Below are 19651 nucleotides of genomic sequence, written 5' to 3' on the forward strand. Positions count from 1 at the left end.
GATGACATAATTGCCGCTAATATAACACAAAAATGCAGGAAAGAAACACAAACATGACAACACGGGCAGCACTTCCAACTTACTTTGTGTCATTTTAGGGGCAGTTATGTCACATAGCAAGTACCGACTAGGCCATGAACACGTTCATCTGATGAGTACATATGCACACACACACGCATTTACAAAAGGGTCAGGCACCCTTCCCTCCCCACTGCCACAACATAAAATTCTCGTTAATCCTTTAAGTGTTAAAAATAAGTGTTAAAATTTCTCACACTTAGGCAATATAAGAAGCTAATAAAAAAGATGACTGAAGTGCAGAAGCGTAGCTTCGCACTGATATGCATTTCCCCTGACAAGAGAGTTTCACGGCAGAGCAGTCCCGTGGTGCAGTGAAACCAACCACCTTTAAGTCTGGTTACACGTAGTAAAATAATTCGTTCTTTTTAAATATTTTCAAATTTTAAATTAGCATCATAGCAAATTTGACAACTGTAATATGCGCTCAATTATTCGCACAGAACTATCCAAAATGCAAACGCTAAAAATTGGCTCCACAAAAGTGTATTGACAAAATTCGAGGACATTTAAGGACCTACAAAAAAATTAAGGGCTTTCAAGGCCTTGAAAATGCTATTTGAAAATTCCAGGGTTTTCAAGGGTTTCAAGGACCGCTACGAACCCTGAGGTAAGAAAGGTATGACACCTCTACAGTCCACTGCGGTGACATTTGTGGAAGTATTTTTCCCATGGCTCAGAAAAAAAAAGGGGAGGGTGGAGGGGGGGTGCTGTAGACAAACCTTTGAGTAAATACAGGGTACCGCTTCAAAGAAATTTGGCAAAGCTTCTGTAAAATTGTGATTCAGACCTGTCATAAAAATATAGCTTCCAACAGCATTATTAAGCATGTGTAGCTGGCGAGAAGTACATTTCCCGGTGCCCTTTTAAAGTGTTGAAGAAAGAGCATGCACTACGTTTCTTCCTGTTCCGTGTGTTGCGTTGCTCAACAATTTCACAATAATGCACTAACTGGCCCAACAGTCAAAGCTTCTGAACATGCATGTAAGTACGACGATCATTGTAGTGTGCAAGAATTTAGATTTTATGCCTCAGAAGCAACAGGGCTTTCACAAACCTCCCGTAGAAGCACCTGCAAAGAAGTGTGAGATGCACCGACCTGCTTTGCTAGTGCCACGAGGTCTGCCGCAGTTCGGTGCAGCTCGGTGGCCGTGCTGCTCAGGTTTTGCTCGAGGCCCTTGATCTGGGCATGGAGGTCGTGCAGTTGTGCGGGAAGCTTCTTGCCATCCACGTCCACTGCACGCAAATTTTCGCACTGAGCACAACAGACTGCAGACGCGTAAAGCTCTGGACAGAATACATAGATACAAAGCCAGAAAACAAGTAGTCAGAAACTGATGTATCTGGAAAGGAATTGATTATGAAGGGTGGCACTTCACACAGCAACCAAATTGTGGGTAGCAAACTTACACACGGAAAAGTGGCACATGCAAGAAGTCCCAAATTGAATCATTCTCGTGTGGACTCAATGTTTCATGCCAACACTGGCATGACAGACAGCAAGAACCCAATAGTATTCAGTGAGCCTAAGCACATGCCTAGTACACAAGTGGCACTGCCTCACACTGTCACTATAGCAGTGAAGTGGTGTGGCCACATGTGAAACATACAAGAATGACCTGCAATAAGAATATCATCAATAAGAATAAATAGAACAATAGAGCAATAAGAATAAATATCATCAGCAGTTAATTTCGGTTGGTTCCACCAAGCTTTACTGTAGTTTTGTGTTAGAGGAAGGAGCTTTTCAGCATATGTGCTGTGGCGGACTGTTAAACACTGTTAAAGAGAAATGCTCAAATGTCAAAGCTAGCTAGAAGTGCACTATATGTTCTATGTTGATTCCCTTGTGTTCTTGGTCATCTTTGTCATTTTACTGCATTACATTAAGATTTTTATTGTATCGTACTTGCAGCGACGCTACACCACACATCCATTCTACGCTTTTTGGCTGTGCATACTGATACCAATCTGGGCGCGAGCAGTCAATGATAAAACAACCGGTAAGTGCTGCGCTTTCAAAGCAGTACATCAGCTAAGCGAACCAAGCATATAACAGCGCTTCAAATCACAAATCAGTCAGTCATGTGTATTGTATTAAATACAGTACCTGTAGTAGGACAGTGGTCAATGCAACAAAGCAGTCAGGTAGGCAACAGAGGTTGTAGTCAAGTACATTTGCACAGAAAAGTCATTGAAAGTTGTTGGGCATCTGCCTCTTTGCACAGTCCAACAGAGTTAACAGTGCGTTCAAGGCAATGCTAACATTTCAGCTGCCCAACATTTCGTCATGATAGAGAGCACACTGGTTTAGTCTATCCATTTGAAAAAGTGCCACAGCAAGCAAATCGCAATGCTCAGAGGCACAGACTGCACAAGGATTAATACACTACAAGAAACAGTGAAGAAGCGCAATTACCTATTCCTCTACATCACACTGTTCGCTCCTCTTTCATAGTGCCGACACAAGTGTACAATTGACGTGGTACATCGCAAGAAATTGTTCAGGAGCGTGACACATCCGTGCTTGGCAAAGCGCTATGTTTATTTGATACAACATCTCTCAGAACATTAAATTGGTTTTTGCGGGGAAAAAAAAAAGGACACGCGAACCTTAACATGGCTCCAGTTGCATCCGAAATGAAACTCATTTGACCGGTGACTTTAAAAGCTGGCTTCACCACAATACGAGTCTTCATGGGGAGAAGCCCACTACAGCAAAACGGCCCATATACTGAAAGATGTTAAATATGCACATAAACCAGCAATGTTGCTTTGACAGTGATAAGCGTAATTAGAAACCGATATAAAAACCCATTATTACATGACATTATAGGTGGCTAGGCTCTTGATTTTAGGATAAAAGCCCTGCCGATCGCACTATCAATACATTAGGCACCAGCTTATGCACAAATAATGCGATGCTTTACAGCACAACATGCACTCCAGGTGCCGCATGCTGATTGGTGAACTACCAGAATGCTTGATTAATTGACTGATACATTGATTGACAGTAAAAGGAAAGGAAGCTTACTGCATCAGTACATTATCACTTTAGGGTACCAGGAATAGGGGGGATTGTGTTAGAAACAGTGTTCGGAATATACGTTTATAACGAATTTTCGGATACAACAAACTTATGTGTAAAATGTAACTTTGTTATAATAAGGTTTGAGTGTAGTAATTCAAGATCGTGACACTGAGGGGTGTGCATGTGCAGTTGCCAAAGGTAGCGCATGTCTGATGTAAAAGTGTACAAGTGTAAAATATCAGGGGTACATCACAATGAAAGAGATTGTTCCATTCAGCCCTGACCAGTCTGCAGAATGCTGAACTAAAGCCTGTCCCACTCCGTTTCCATGGAAACAGTCAAGTTAAGAGTTCAGTTATGGAGTGAAAAAAATAACGGTTCAAGCTGGTTTACCTGCGTAAACTAAGAAAAATGACAGAAAAACAGCCCTGAGCAGCAGGGGAAGGAGTAGCAAAGAAAAAAAAAAAACGGTCCCACTGCGTAAGCACCCCTTACAAGCAATTCACAATGCACACATACGGTGGCGCCGCGTAGTGGCCGGCGAGAGCACTACTTCAGAGTGCATAGGCACAACGTTGTTGTGTGGCTCTCTATGTGCGGACGCATCTCAGTTTTGCTAACATCAAAATTTCTGCAGTATTACGTGCCATAATCCCAATATGATCATGAGGCAAGCCGTAGTGGAGGTCTCATGAACATTTAGACCATCTGGTGCTCTTTAACATGCACTGAGATCACACAGTATGTGGACGTGTCTTGCATTTCGCCTTGTTTCTGTTTTGTTAGCAGGTTCTATCTATGTCACGAAAAAAGAAAAAGTTAAAAGCAACATTACATGTTGCGTGCTTCAGTATAACTTTCAGATGCACCCTTTCTTCCCTATTATCCACTTACGCTGGGACCATGACCTGACTGAACAGTGTGTAGAGTCTGGTTACATGCGCACCCAGTACCGTCTGCCTTACCTCCATATACTGTCATCACTTTGTGTTACAAATACCATCATGAAAACCTTAGAAACTTCCTACTTTCAGTTCTTGACAGCGTTGAAGTGTTGTGTGCCAATCAGAACATCAGAACATGACCCTAAAGTGAGTACGGCAGGCACATTAAATTAGCACATGCTAAGATTTCACACAAGCAAATCTTAAGGTGCATCTGTCCGGCTACCGACATGAACGGTGCGCTTGAATGCAGAAGCACATGCATTCCTCACAACATGCATGTTCATTGGCATAGCTTATCTAGACAGACTGTGCCAAGATAAACGTTGACACAGGTTCATGAAGTCAAGCCGACATTTGCACACTGAACGTTGTCAGCGTGTTATAGTTGCGGTGCCTCTTGCGGTGCGGTGCAAACTGATGCGGTGCCTCTTGACCCGCGTTTGTTCACCATAAGAATGTGATGTAACTGTGACACAGGCATAGGTCAGCAAAAAAAAATGGAGCTCACTCAGACTCAAGAAATATATTTCCCACTCAGGGCTCACTCGTACTCAGACGCACCGAAATTTTCCTCAACCAGACTGGCTCAGACTCTGCGTCTCAGTGAGTTGACTTATAAGTGCGTTAAAGTATAATTAGCTTTTTTCCTATTGTGATGTCAGTGCTGTTTAATGCCAATAATCGGTGCTCTCCACGTTGCCTTTTGATCTCGTACCTTCAAATACGAGTTATCAGTGGTTGCAATCCAGAAAGTCAACTCATGAGTGAGTTTGCCGACCTATGGGTGTAGTTGAGGACTAAACTACCACCACGGGTAGTGGTTGGTGTTACCTCGGTGTAGGTGTGCCCGGAGACTGTCCAGGTCTTGCCTGAGGGTGAGGTGCAACCAGACGAGCGCCCCCGCTGCCCCCACCAGCAGCACCAGCCCCACTGGTAGCCAGGCCCACCATCGCACCGGCCTGGGTGTTGCGGCAAGGGGTAACAACAGTGTCACCACCTTGGCCTCCTCGTTAAACTGAATTAATAACTGCGTCCTTGATCTCTTCAGGCTACTGGCATTGGTTGCTTTTTGGGATATTCATTGCCGAATGGTAAGGTCAGCGGTAGAAGCCACGTCAAACGAGGCTCATGGGTATATGTATAAACGCCACAGTTCACTTGTTTTGTGGCTGTAAAGTGCATTCACCAGTGGGATGACAAAAATGTAGCGTCAAAGAGGCCCCAAAACATCTTTCTATGTAATCATAAGATGGCCTAATTAGTGGGCTATAGCGCCTCACGAATCTCATGCTGTAAAATTTTTGCGTGCCTGTCCAGCATAACTGATCAGACGGTGCTCCAAGCACTTTCTCTCTCCTTGCGTTTCAATGAGAGCACTGGAAACTACACATAGTGCGATGGCGAGGCGCTGCTCAAAAGTTGCATGCTGTACATCATGGCCTTGGCAATTTCCTCGTACTTTTTTCTTTGAACACGTTCCATTTCATGTGCGCATGGCAATGACATGTGGCAGCACACGTGATGGCCACAGTATCCATATTATGCAGTTAAAACAAAGTGAAACCGTCGTGTTGGAGTGTGAGCTTGCGTGCTATAATCTGGCCGAGCTGCGCTAGTAAATAGTGCGCATTGGCTTTTAGCTGCGCCAACTTGATTGACGTATTGTAGCTAGATTTGTATTGCATATTTTGAAGTGCTTTCCAGTAGCTCAATAGGACGCAATAAGTGCCAAGGTGTATAATGTGCGAGGTGCATAGAAGAAAGCTAACATGTTCTGGAAACCGTACACGTGGTTTGGGCGATGACAGTACGCATTGGTGAACAGTGTCGTTGTGAGCACAATTCTAAGAAAACTTACAAGTGGCTCACTAAGGTGCGTGGAGTTTGGAAGAGCCCAAATGTAGAATGTGCTCCCTCACATGAGTGAAAAAAACATTAAGTAGAAGACCATCGATCAAGCCCAGAAAGATCAAAGATGAAATACATTTTCATTCTTTTTGACACTGCTAAGATGTGACACTGCTGTTCATTTCTAAAAAATAGCAGCGGTACTATCACTCCATAAGTGCTCGTGAACTAAAAAACAGCCAACACCTGTTGGATCTGCTTGCTGTGCAGCCGGTGACTACATCATGAAGGAGATAGAAAGCAACGTTTAGCTGTTTTCGACAAAATATTGTAACTTCCTCGCGGCACGCAGTGCAACTATATTCGACTCACATGTTCGCAGGAGCCTTGTTTACAGATTGACAATGTTTCTTTTCAATACGTTGAGAAAGTGTTTCAGGCCCCTTTAAGGAATGTTCATCACTGCAGTGATAAAGTACACTGGCTGTCACATATGACAATATGTATTACTGAAGCTGATCAATCAGGAACACAGTTTCAATGCTCCTAAAAAATGATCAAAGGACAGATGAGTGCATTTGTGCCTAATAGTCTCTTTTCAAATGAAAGATCTGATTTCATGAAGTGAAGGGAACTTGAAGAGCATCTTCAAAACAAGGTTATCTCAATGCCAGTAGCTCTGAATAAGAATAGAGAGTTTTAATTATATCCCATATTATAAAATTTCTGTCCTCAGGTGCCATCAGATCTATGACAATGTCTAAAAAATGTTCTACCACAAGCACTTCTTAGAAGGGTACTATACCAGGTCAGCTACAAAATATTTCAACACTTTGAAGAATAGAATTTCCATCTACATTCTACACAAACGGAAGTTACATGCCTGATTTAAATTCTGAAGTTGCTTGTTCCTAACTTACAGATCATTCTAAATCAGTGACAATTTGGAGACGTCATGTTTGTTTTCAATTATGCTGAGAAAGTGTACTGCGCCTGTCTTGGGACTAAGTTGAACGCCCGTCTCTATGAGCAAGAGATAGCAGGAACACAGAGCAGCTACCCGTGGGAGCAATAAAAGGTTTAATCATGTTAGCCTCTGTCTGTTTATTTGGTCAAAAATTTAATTATGTCAGGCCATGTGCAATTGGAACTCTCAGATCTAATGCACACATTGTAAAACAGCAATTTTCTGGCATTTTTCTGTGCTTTTCATTCTTGAAGTTTGAGGACCATAGTTGTTCATGGTAGCTACTCGATTCATAGTTCATAGAGGCTACTTGATTAATCTGCACGCATCTAATGGCAGGTCAAAGATAACTGCTTGCGAATGATGAATGGAGATTCATAGTCTTTCATGATGCCTGGCTGGAATGTATAATCCTCTGTTTCTCTTACCTACATGACAACTTTGAGGCAAATGCAGCCTCATTCCAAGCTAGAGGAGCCTCCGAACCGCAGTACTTCCTCTACAATGAGTTCTGCATGTCATTGATGAACAGCACGGCCATTTGCGACTGCGAGTACCACCCAGTTGAGCATGGTGCAAAAATGCAGCATGATCAAAGTTGAAGTTAAGAGTGACAGCATCTCAAGTTACGCTAGATTCCACTGTATTAATTTCAAAGTTGTCGCTCTCTCGTTTTGCCTGTCACCTCAGCTCACAATAGACACACCAGGTTTAATGAGATACTCCAACATTTTCCCTGAAGGCCCTCCCCCTAGTCAAAAATGACCAATTGGAACTGGCCAAAACCACCACTGGAATTGACTGGATTGAATTTGGGATTTCAAATGTGTCTTGGTCCTTTCCAAATGGTCTATTTCTTTTACTGCCCCCTCCCCCTAGTCAAAAGTGACCAATTGGAACTAGCCATAAACACAACTAGAACAGATTGGAACGAATTGGGATTTCTAATGCGCGTCTCGGTCCTTTCCAATTGGTCTTTTTCTTTTACCGCACCCTCCTCACCCCCTTTTTTATCGGCCATGCCTGACAGCGCAGAATTGCGTAACTACGACTCGGGAGTCGGCAAGTGCGGACAATGAGGAGTGTTTCGCGCCCTCGCAGCAGGCCGGCGAGGTCCGGGTCTGACTCACGGCGCCGCGGGCAACCGGTACGCGGCGAGGGCCGCGTAGGACGACGTCTCGACGTCGTCGGACGAGTCCGAGCCATGGCCGCCGCCGTGGGAGCCGGCGGCGGCCACGACGGCTCCCTTGCGGAGCAGCTCCTGCACGGCGTGCTGCTGCTGCGACGACGACAGGACGGCGCGGGGCGCCGTGGAGCGGCACGACACCAGGGCGTCCAGCTCCTTGCGCTTCTTCATCTTCTTGAACGGCGGGCCCGAGCAGGCATCCGGACGGCACGCCAGCTTCGCGGCGCCTCGAGACGACCACGACTATACGCGCGACTACGGGGGCCCCCGGCGGCGGCAGCAGATCGATACGGGCCCGAAGCGCTAACGATCAATCGCGAGAAGACGCCATTGCGGAGGTAGCAGCAGACGACGCGGCCGCCGCGCCGCGGCGGGGACCGCGTGCGCGCGCTTCAAATTCGAGCAGACGACGCGAGGCGAGGCTTAGCTAGGTCGTCCTGTCGCAGACGACCCGTGACAGGAAAAAGACCGCCACGCGATAGGCTTAGCTGGGACGACTGTCATATTGCGCGGTCGACGCGCCTTTCGACCCTGAGCCCGTCACGAGTACGTCAAATCTTCAGTAGATACATAATAGCGGGAATTACGCAGGTTTCGCCCATTCATGGCGCGGAAGAGGGGCACTAGAGTCACGACGGTAAATAGGCGGGAAGACGCAGTTGCAAAACCGCAGACACATTGATTCGTGGTTTGCAGGCGCGGTGTTCGACGCAACGCCGATGCTCTAGTTTTATCAAAACCAGTGGACTACAATACGCACATCCAGAATTGAGGCGCAATCCCCTTAGGCTTGCAACTTGCGTCATGAGAAACGATAGATACAGCTAAGACAGTGATGTTCCGTACAACGCCGAAGAATTCCCATTCTAAGACATGAAAATTCCCTATTTCAGGCATTTTCCCCTGCATACTTCTAAAAATATCCCAGCATTTTTCCCTGTAGTAGTGCGAGCGCACACACACGCACACACACACAAATGCGCGTGTGTGACGTGTTTACGACTATTAAAATCACGACTACTGCCTATGCTCCTGCACAACACAATATCATGTCCTTCGTAACTCATGTGCTGTAAGTACAATATGGCATACATGGGCTTTGAGTATAAGACCCAGCGTAAACTAGATATTGCTACAGCTCCACATAGACATCAGAAACACGTCTCAGGGGCTATGCTTACAATCGACTCTGGATGAATGCGCCAGAACCATTCGCAGATGCCAAAGGTGCACTGTGACTGCTATGTATTGGTCATCATAGGAGAATTAAACCATTTCGGAAACTTCCTGCATTATCGCAAAGATTCCCTTTTTCCCTTTCGTCGAAAATGATGGCTGAAAATTTCCCGAAAAAGGGAAAATTCCCTGCAAGGAACATCACTGAGCTGAGGACTTCGCCGAAATTTAGATTGCTTAAGACGTGCAGTCGCTGCGTAACAACAACAAAAAGACTCTGCACGAAGTTGTTCGGAGAGAAGCAAAACGATCGCAGCACAGAAGCACTTGCAGGTATTTATTTTCAATTCCGAAACTATGTACACTGTAGTGGCAACCAACATGAACACCGCCAACCGGAACTGATGCAGATCCTAGACTTTTGAAGCGATCGCTAGGGGTTCCCGTCGTCTGTTATGAGACAACCTCAGAGCTGTTAACAATGAAGCAAATAAAAATGCGTCGTTGCTAGTTTTAGAAAAACAAAATGAACAAAGATACAGCACAACACCAATTGTCAGCAGGCAATGGCAGTGTGGTGGCACACAGCATCTTCATTTCATTGTTTCCATCTTGAATTTTACTGAATGGACCTTCGCATAAAAGGTCAAACTGTCCCCTACGAATGTATTAGCTGCAAATGAGCACTCTATCCTGTGCTTTGCTGTTTTTTCTATGCTTACGTGTGCTGCAAAACTGCCAACAAGTATGCAACACCAACTAGACTGCCAGCAAACATTATTTAATCTATTTTCTTACGGATGTCATTTAAACGATTCAACCCAATCACTGGCAAAAAAACTACTGTCGAGATTTGTTAGCCTATGTGATGTTTTAGCAGTACAGATTCAGACGAAGGGGAACCAAGCAACTCGATTGTAGTGCTTCAGCAGTTCGCGATTCTAACTGAGCACTTGCCACCTGGTGGGCTTGCTTGGAAGCTGCTGTATAGTTCTCAAGTTGTTGCCATTCTGCCACGCACAAGACCGCCCCCCTTCCCCAAAAGCAATATCCAGAGACTTTTTTTTTGTGTGCCAAAATGAATGTCATTGCAGAGGAAAGGCGGTAGGGCTTCATTTCATCATTTCCCGAAAGAGGCAGATGGTGTGCAGCAGAGAACAATGTGCATTTGAAACGCATGAGCACTTGCCTTCTTCAACTGCTGGCCTGCTCGAAAAGCTTTTTATCTTAAAAAATAAAAGAAAGAAATTTGATGCGGCTCATCATACAGGCTGGACATTTGCGTGCACAGTGCAATTAATTTTGTGCTTTCAACACAGAAATCCTTCAGAGTGAATAATATATGGTGACTAGCAGCAAACATGCTTTTGTCTACGATGAAACGCCATGATTCAACGACACCATCTGCAAACTTCAGCACAGTGCTAAGCGAAAGTGCTGCTGTGATCCTGGATATCGTTGCCATCTTTGTTTACTTGAGCGGTGTCACCAACACAAGCTAGGTGTTCTGGAGTCGCAATTAGAAGCCTCATTGTGCAAAGAAAAATCAAGAGAAAACGGGCATCTTCATTTCTACAGCAAGATTTCATATGAAGAGGAGCGGAAACATTAAAAAAGCACCAGGAGACATTAAGACGAAGGAGAGCGACTCAGGTTCTGCAGAACTGGTGTGAAACAGTCTGTAGACGTTGCCAGCTGCTTCTTGTTCTTCACAGGCTCAGATGCAAGACATGCATTGTTTGACAGCTGCAGAGGTAGATAAGTTTGTGTGCGTAGTGATATGTAAGGGTGTTTAAGTGTGCTAGGCTCAATAGATCCCCCTAAGTGGAACAAAAGAGCCAACTTGCTGCACTAGTTCAAAAGAGAGCTCAAATGGCCCCCACACATTGCCAGCACTAAATATGACATAACACTGCAGGTTTCGAGAGCACCGGGATATCCTAAGAGGCTCATGTTTGAATTCCCAATCCAAAAGTCAGAAGCTCGTTAACCAGTTCAGCAGTGTGTGCACATACAGCGCCTGTTTATCACCATCACTTTCTCTGCAGATATGTTTAATTTATTGGAAAAGGCAGAGTCCCCATGTCCTTTGGCACTTTGAAGCATCGCAATGTCCCCTCATTACATGTTATAAATGTAATGAAAATTGAGGGGGAATGAATTTTTTGTTCCCATACGACAACTTCAATGTGATTAGCAATCCATATCATGATAAGCTTACAATTGGCAACAATATGTTTTATATGTGATGATGGTTAAACAAAGAGTGACATACTCAGCAACACATTTTGAGCAACCGCAAATTGGTAACGAAGGAACACAGATACACACATATGAATAGGTTGACACCAGAAAGCACACGGTGTGCTTTAATAGGCCTGAGTGGTCCGCCCGCGTAATTTGGGCACATTTAACATATGGCTTGCCAGCACACGCAGTATCTTTTAGTTGTCAGGGTTTGCTCGTGTGTAACTGTCGTCCCGTCACTACAGTGCAGTTTAATGATGCCGATCACATTACTATAAAAACATAAAAAGTGCACCACATGCACATTTGAAAATACTAGGTTAAAAAAAGAAAAGTTGCAATAAAAAAGCTGCGGAAACCATCATAGATGATTGTCAAAGCGAGCAAAACTTGGGCTGTTTTGAATGATACAATGGTTGCCACTGTGTTCTGTCATTTCCTTTTTTTTTTAGTTGAATCACAGTTGCTACTTCTTCTTGGCTACTGCATGACTGAACTTCACAAACCAGTGCAGCAGTGATAGCAAGGCTCTGGGCAAACGACGCTGCAAATGTGTCCCGCTGCTGTCATGTATAACAGTTGCGTGCAACGTGTGACACCAGGTACGTCCCATCTGTCACAACGAGCAAACTCGGGGGCATTGTCTGCTGCAAACCAAGCACAGCTGTACGTTCCGCAGCATATGACAACATGTTCACCCTCCACGTCCTTCTTCACCCCAACACTTTCTCTTTGTACGCATCATCTTCACAGTCTAAGTGTGACCACAGCGTCAAAACTTGACTGACTCCATGAACAAAGGTACGGAATGTAAGTCAGTGCTGCTCCTATTTTGTGAAACTAAATGTACACCATGTGGGTGTTTTCGCATCCCCCCCCCCCTCCCGTCATCACGGTGGCTGGAAATTGAACCTATGTCCTTGAACTCAGTAACACAACACCACAGCCACTACAATACCATGGTGAGTTGTCACTTGGTGGAAGAGTGTGTGGTCCCCTATGCAAGGGTCTTGCACAGGCAGGCAGTATTTCCCACCAGAATGAGATGTCCATGATAAGTGGATGCTCACTTGGCACAGCTACTCAACTATACTTGGCACAGCTACTCAACCAATTGGACGTCAAGTTCAGTGGCGATTTCTGCCACAACTAAGTCTTTCCCCCATTGGCATAAAACAAATACCGCGAGGTTTATGGTAGGACAGTCCGTCATTCTATGGTAGATGGATTCAGTACGTCCTTCAGGTCTGCTAGCAGGGAGTAATGACACGACATTTTTGAGCAGTCACCTGTGCATGATAAATGAATACCAAAACACCTTTAAACCCAAGAAAGAAATACTGGCAGACGCTAGAGCAGCTTTGCAGCAGCGCCTGTTCTGACAAACAAGTCTCCGTTTTTGTCCCTGGGAAATGGATGCGTCGTGACACGGTGATTCACTACCTCTCTTTGTTCGTGTGACGACTGCAGCTACACAAGAAGACATGCATTGTTCTCTTGTTAACATTTTTATACTGCTATACCATGTCAATATTTATTCCTACATGACAATGGAATATTCTGCTTCGTGTCATGTTGCAATCATTTCAGGGACTGCCCAGCATGTGACTTCGATAACGGTTTCAGACTTAAAGTAATACATACGATAAGCACTTTCCAACCTCCACACTTGCTTACAGTGTTATCCTCCTGTAGACAGGAAATGAATGCTAGAGCTCACACTAATTCAAAAACAGGCTGTGAGTATTTCAGTCACGAGGCTGAAGTTCAGGGGAAGGTGGAGGCCTGAAGCAATGAGACGTCTTCGACCAAGGATTGTCGCTAGAACTCATGTTCAAACGAAGAGGTGACTAGTCTTCATTAGGGTTCTTCGCATCGTGTACTCCTTGCAGGAGTGCTTTAGGAGTGCAACTGCTGGTGTACAGTCATGAGCAACATGAAAGGGAACACTCAAGTTACCTTCAAAAGCTCAGGCGTGTGCACAGGGGACCATCCCCCGCCACCTCCATCTAATCATCTAAGCTAGGTGCCAAGTATGGCCCGTACGTATACTCAGTCGGACTTGCACTGTAATTTTTTTTTTAACTTTAATGTTATGGTCATGCAGGTTTTTGATGATAATGGTGGTCGAGGACCCTTAATGTTGAATACCACAAATTGTTTACTTATCACCTCTACTTCCAGAAAGCCGGGGGCAAAACGCAGGCGGTTGTGAGAAACACTTCATCGCTTCATTTTCATTTTTGCGTCCTTTACGAAGCTTGTTTAATTTAGGACTCAACCAACATGTGCGTCCCCCTCCCCTCCCAGTGGAGAACCCAGCGCACGCCTATGTTCAAGAGGCCACAGCGGCTAAGTATAAGTCCCAAGCGCAAAGGTGTTCATAATACAAGATGCTCAAACGGAAAGGTACCTCTTGCAGGCCAATACATCAGATTCTTATCCGCACATCACCAGTAATCGAGGCTTAAACAGGAACTCGTTCCCTTTCATAGTGTTCATGACTGTACTGGACGATCGCTGCTAGATAGACCTGAACTTACTGTTCTGTCGGTAGATTGTGTACAGGTGGTCTAGGCGGGAGCGCACGCTCAGCAGGAACCAGGCCTGTGCCACCAAGATGGCCACCCCGAGCAGAAAGCCTATCACTTTGACCATGGAGAAGCATCCTTCGCTGCTGCCACCACAGCAAGCATTGCCGGAGTGCGGGCCACCGGTCAGCACGAGGCCACGAGCTCCACGTAGCCGCCTGCACAGATCATGATTGCGAGCGTAAATGAGCTGTGCCTTTGTGCCAGAAGCACCAAGAAAGTGTACATTTTCAGTGCATGCAAAGCTTTTAGAATGCCCGTGAAACATATGGGTGTTTTAAAGGGGCATTCAAGAGAAAAGGATTTCACTTGTAGTAGCAACTTACGTTTTTGTAATGCCAAAAACACCACTCTCGCTGTTTGACAGGCTTGCTAAGTGAGAAAACGAAGCAAAACTAAAATGCAATATAGGTGGCGGTGGTGCTGCTGCCCTTGACGTTCTTACACCAACTCACCGCAGTGTCATGTATTTCAATGTTGTCTGCTGGTGCTCACATGATTCTTTGTCGGTAAAAATGCATTACAGCATGTTCTAAGGGAGCCTCAAAGACCACATGGCAAGCTTCAGAAGTTCTTATTGGGCCAATGGGAAAATCAATAACAACGTGTCGATTATGAAAAAAAAAAGGGTAGGGCTATTGTGGCAAATGCAATTTTATTGGGAAAATTAGTTGATATCAGATTCCAAATAAATGTAGCTATAACGACTGCTTTCATTAATTTGTTTTGTACAAAAAAAGCTGACACCTATCTGTAATGCTAAGGCCACAAGGTAAGATAAAAAGTAATTTCAATTAATGAGTTTCATTACAGCCATGGCTTAGTGGACGTACTGGCCTTGGATCCTCACAATGTAAAGAGTATTATGTGCATCTTTCCCGGAGCAACCACATTCCATGTATTAAGTCTGTCAGTCTGCCCGAGCAGCAGTGAAAAAACAGTAACAAAAAGGATTTAAAAATGTGTTACTTCTGTTGCACAGACTTACACATAAAGTATATGAAGAAAAGGCGAAACAGTCAACACAGAAAGCCTTCATTTCCAGGCCTTAAAAAGAAAAGGCGGGCTCATTAGGGAGATTATGTAACGTCTGGGAAACCAGGCCACTCACATTATCCAAAATTTAGCTGTTACGCAAGGATTTCACAGAGTAATTAGGCTTCATATTCCCTTAACAATTTACTAATTATTGCATCAGAGCTGGCTGCTTGTCAATGTCATGGAGCTCTGCAGTAGTAGAACATGTGAGGTTAAAGGGTCCCTGCAACACTTTTTCAGCATGATCAGAAAATGCTGCAGATCGGCAGTAGATAGACGCTCCTGAGAACACATGAGCCAAACATTATAGCGTAGCACACGGCCTGCAATTTAAAATTAATTCTCAAAGTCAGCTATAAATTGTTCCCTCTTCTGCTCTACAAATGATGCCATATACCGAAGTCCACGGCCGTTGGTTGATTTCAGCATGGCGAGCTGCGTAGTTACCGTGGCCGCCACGGGATGCCGCCACGTGCCCGCTGTCACACTGAAAGTAAGCTGTACGTTTTCAGAAAAAATGAAAGTGCTCGAGGTCATGACGCACAGCTGACGAAGGGACACATCTTCTTGCCCCGTTGTCATCCCCTTCTCTGAGTAGCTTTCAGTGCGCTCGCTAGTAAGAAAGGAGAGAGAAAGCGCTTGAAGCATGCGACAAATCCCCAGCAACTCCGCTCGTACTTGATGGATTCTAAAAATGTTTGCGTCAATTGATTCGTAAGGCAATAAGCTCTTTCAATGAAGCCGTAAGACGATTTCTTGGAAAAGTGTTGCAGGGTACCTTTAAAACCACTGTGCGCACGATACAAGATATGACAACAAGAAGGGACAAGCGTCACCTGATCTTTTGCAATGACTATGTGCGAAAATAACTTCTCAGTCACTGATAGTCAAAGACGGAGAAAACAGACAGATAATTTCCTGTTGAAATTTAGGTCATCTCTGCCGAAGATAACAGTTGGTGCTACCTGCACAACTTCCAAGCGAAGTCACAGAATGTCAAACAATGAGGTGACAGTTTACCTACCTCAGGAAAGGTTGATAGCACTCATTAAATGCTTGAAAAGTGGCATGCATTGAATGAGAAATGGTAAAGTGGAACTTTTACATTGACATGCTAAAATGGTAGTGCCAAGCAATTTGGTGGTGGATTTATTTTCATTTCCCTGTGTGAAACAGCTGCTGAAAAGCATCACGATGACGTGACAACAATGCGAAAACTGGTGCGACTAATGTGATAAGTATTTGTTTGCTCTAGATAAGATAAGTATTGTTCCACGACTTCCTGGTGGTAACCAAGGCAGCCATGCTGAGATGACCAAGGCAACTACAGTGAAAAGACCATGAGTGATAAGCTTTCAAGCTGAATAAACTTTTTTTTACAAACTCGATTGTGGAATGTGATGACAAATACTGTATATAAATGTTTGTTCATCTCGCAAGGTAATGTTTCATAAAACGGCTTGCGCATGAACACTCGTTAATTTTCTTCGCGCGCACCAGGTTTTTCACCTTTCGTTCCCTGCCCCAGGTTTCGTGGATATTACGCGCTTCCTCCTACATGACATTTATGTAACACAAACATCCTTGACACAATGGATGCAGCGTGGTCAGTAGACAAGTCCTACGCTGCACTATATCTCTCGAAAGGCGATAAATTTCAAGTAGTGCCTGACAAACAGCAGACAGACTGCCACAACACCCAAGTGATTATGAAAGAAATAAAAATATCCGAAGGAGGATGCCCACCGAATCCTCAAACAATGGAGGGGCGAAGAATCAGCTGATATTTCATAATATAACCTAATTGGTGGCGTTTTCGGTCCCAAAACCACGATATGATTATGAGGGACGCCGTAGTGGAGGGCTCCGGAAATTTCGACCACCTGGGGTTCTTTGACGGGCCTCTGGCATTTTCGCCTCCATCAAATGCGGCCGGGATTTGGTACCGCGACTTTGGGGTCAGTAGTCCAAGCCAGTTGAGATTTCAAGTATTCCGGATATCCTCAGATGGTAGTACTTGCGGGAACACGCAAGTTTGCTGCGATCACATCTAAGGGACGAGTTTTCGAAGTGTAGCGTTGTGAGGATTGCTTGATCGGCGCAACAAGTGCCCGACAAACAAGGAGGTCGTGACAAGAAATAATCGTTACGTAACAGCCGAGTGGGTACGACCAATCACAATCGCGACTAGGGCTTCTGACGGGGCTATTAGCCCAGGAAGAAAATGATTTCGCCGCCCAACAACTTGAGAGGTTGTGCGCGCCTTCGGAAGAAGCGCCCGGCACTTACTTTCGGAAGCGCACTTTCCGCTTTGGCGGCACGAGCTGTAGCGGTTCCGGCTCGGATTCACTTTCCGTCGACAACTCGAGCAGTTTTGCGGCTTCGCTCTTGTTGGGAGCTGGGCCATCGCGTCTGAACGCCGACTCCGTGGTCGTAGGTGCACCTCCATTTGTCCACTCTTGGAACGGTAGCTCTTGGGACATGCCGTCGTCGTGGGCCCGCACCTCCGCAATCGTTGATGCTGCTACTGCTACCGCCGCAAAGTCAAGTAGTGACACATTTCACTAAGTTGCGGTGACAGGTGCTAACACTGCTACAAACACATTCTTGAACACTCGAAGCGATAACGCAACACCGTACACTACAGCAACATCTGTCTCCTCTCACAACTGCGCTTATCAGCTCATCGGATTTCCACGCGGTTTTGGATAGGCTTGGATTGATCCGAGATTGCCTCAGATAAAAGACGCCCTTTTTGACAACTGGCGGGTAGAAGGTGAACTGGGTGTCCACGTGATGGTGACGTATGTCATGCGCTCCATTTTGGCGCCATCGACAACGTGGTGTTTCGGCATGGCTGACGTACGGCCAAGGAAAACAGCGTCAGTTTACTGCTGTTCAGTTACAAGAACACCGCCGGCACGGTGCCTAAAGTGGTGTTCCATTGTTTTCCGTGGCGGTCCTACGAAACCGAAAGGAGGGAACACGATCCAAGCCACACGATGCACGAGGTAAACTGTGATTTCCTACTCGTTCATCGCGACCATGCATACTGCTTTATTGGTTCTGTCAGAGAAATAATTTCACGACGCAGCCGACCGCTCTCTCACTTTTTTCGCCCCAACTCGAGGGAGAGCTGTGGAACACCGTTTGAGGCGAGATGCGCCTCTGCAACGAGCACTTCGCCAGGAACAAAGAGAGTACTTGTGGCTAATTTAGGGCTAGTTGGTTAAATGCATCAAAAGGTACCATAACGCTAGCTGACCGGGACGAGGAAGACAAAACGGGACAAGCGCTAACTTTCAACTGAATGTCTATTCTCAGAAGAAATGAGGTAAGTAAGTAAGTAGGTGTTCCTAATCCCTTTTGGCACAGGGCAGGCGCTCAGGCACCGTCCACTGACGAGAAGGCGCTGCGTTGCTCGCACTGCATTAGCGGCCCCGTCTCGAGTTCGCTGACAGTACGCAGAAAACAACGCGCGCACGCGTACCCCGTGTAGCTCCGTGACAGTCCGCCCAATAATACGGGGATGGAGACGCGCGCATACACTTGGATTCTTAGATACACTTAGATATCTTAGATCTGTCACTTATATATCTAAGTGACAAAGAGATGCAGGTTTTGTATGGTCACCCATGATGCGTTTGAGTTGTTGCTAACATGTGCGCATGCATAAAAGCGTACTTCGTGCTTTTCAATGAATCAGTTGGAAGTCAGCGCCAGTCGATGTCGTTTGTGTGTCTTCTCTTGTCTTCGTTTCATTGCGCTGCACATACTCAGTATATATCAAGACATGTACCAACTTGCCCATCAACGGATCCGTCTAGATAAAGAGCAGCTGTGCAAGCCGCCACTAACTACAGTGGAGTGGTGCACCTAGATGCCGTCCTCAGTACAGCAATAAGCGCACCTAACTAGTACACTGTCAAAGGATGAACGTGGTATAAATTTGACATCAAACAAAACGGCAGATTTTCATTCACATCTTCAATGCCATTTTACATACAGCTGAAAGTCACTGGCTGCAGTTTCAATCCTAGCTTAAGTTGGGCACACTACATCCAGAGCAGAACCAGTGCCTCTTCTGCTGCTTTCTGTTGAAATCTACGCAGGACCTACGGGGGGAAAAGGTGAACCAGTGTAATAGAGCCTTATATAGATAAATAGCGATATATACTACTGACATCAGGCTTGCACACAATGGCATGCACATGTGAATTCTAAAGCATCCTTACCAGTGGAACCATTCTACGCACTGTTCACAACACACGATCTTCAGTGTTCCATCATCTTTTTCTTTGCAAGCAGTACAATACCACAAGTCTGCCTCCTTCTTCACTGTAACTGCAAGTAAGGTTGAACACACATAAGCTTCAATATACTATCTAAAAAAAAAAATGCTGCATACTTGTGGAAGACAGGAGCACCCATGCATCTGGCGTGAAAAATTTCTTTAGTTTCGGTAACGAAACTCGGTAATCCAGAAAAGAACTTGGCAGCAGGAACATCAACCTCACTTTCCTTGAGGGCCGATCCACCTTG

The 19651-nt window shown here is 45.2% G+C and overlaps 1 protein-coding gene across 3 annotated transcripts in view; it reads right to left on the minus strand.

Annotated features, from left to right (window-relative positions):
• Positions 1-17803, minus strand: part of LOC119405960 (EF-hand calcium-binding domain-containing protein 14) — a 45238-nt gene extending 27435 nt beyond the window's left edge. For 2 of the 3 annotated variants that reach the window (XR_007417556.1, XM_037672786.2), the window contains exons 1-3: positions 17399-17803; positions 14024-14229; positions 1178-1314 (exon numbers count right to left, since the gene is read on the minus strand). Coding sequence is in view for 2 of the 3 variants with exons in the window: in XM_037672786.2 (XP_037528714.1) it covers positions 1178-1314; positions 14024-14229; positions 17399-17592 (537 nt within the window). In the remaining variant the exon portion in view is untranslated. Of the gene's footprint in view, positions 1-1177; positions 1315-4887; positions 5016-8001; positions 8316-14023; positions 14230-17398 lie in introns of those variants that run through there. The other variant, XM_037672787.2, reaches the window with a different exon arrangement.
• Positions 17804-19651: the final 1848 nt, after the last annotated feature.

The sequence above is a fragment of the Rhipicephalus sanguineus genome, chromosome 9, assembly GCF_013339695.2.
Source record: "Rhipicephalus sanguineus isolate Rsan-2018 chromosome 9, BIME_Rsan_1.4, whole genome shotgun sequence".
Lineage (NCBI taxonomy): Eukaryota > Metazoa > Arthropoda > Arachnida > Ixodida > Ixodidae > Rhipicephalus > Rhipicephalus sanguineus.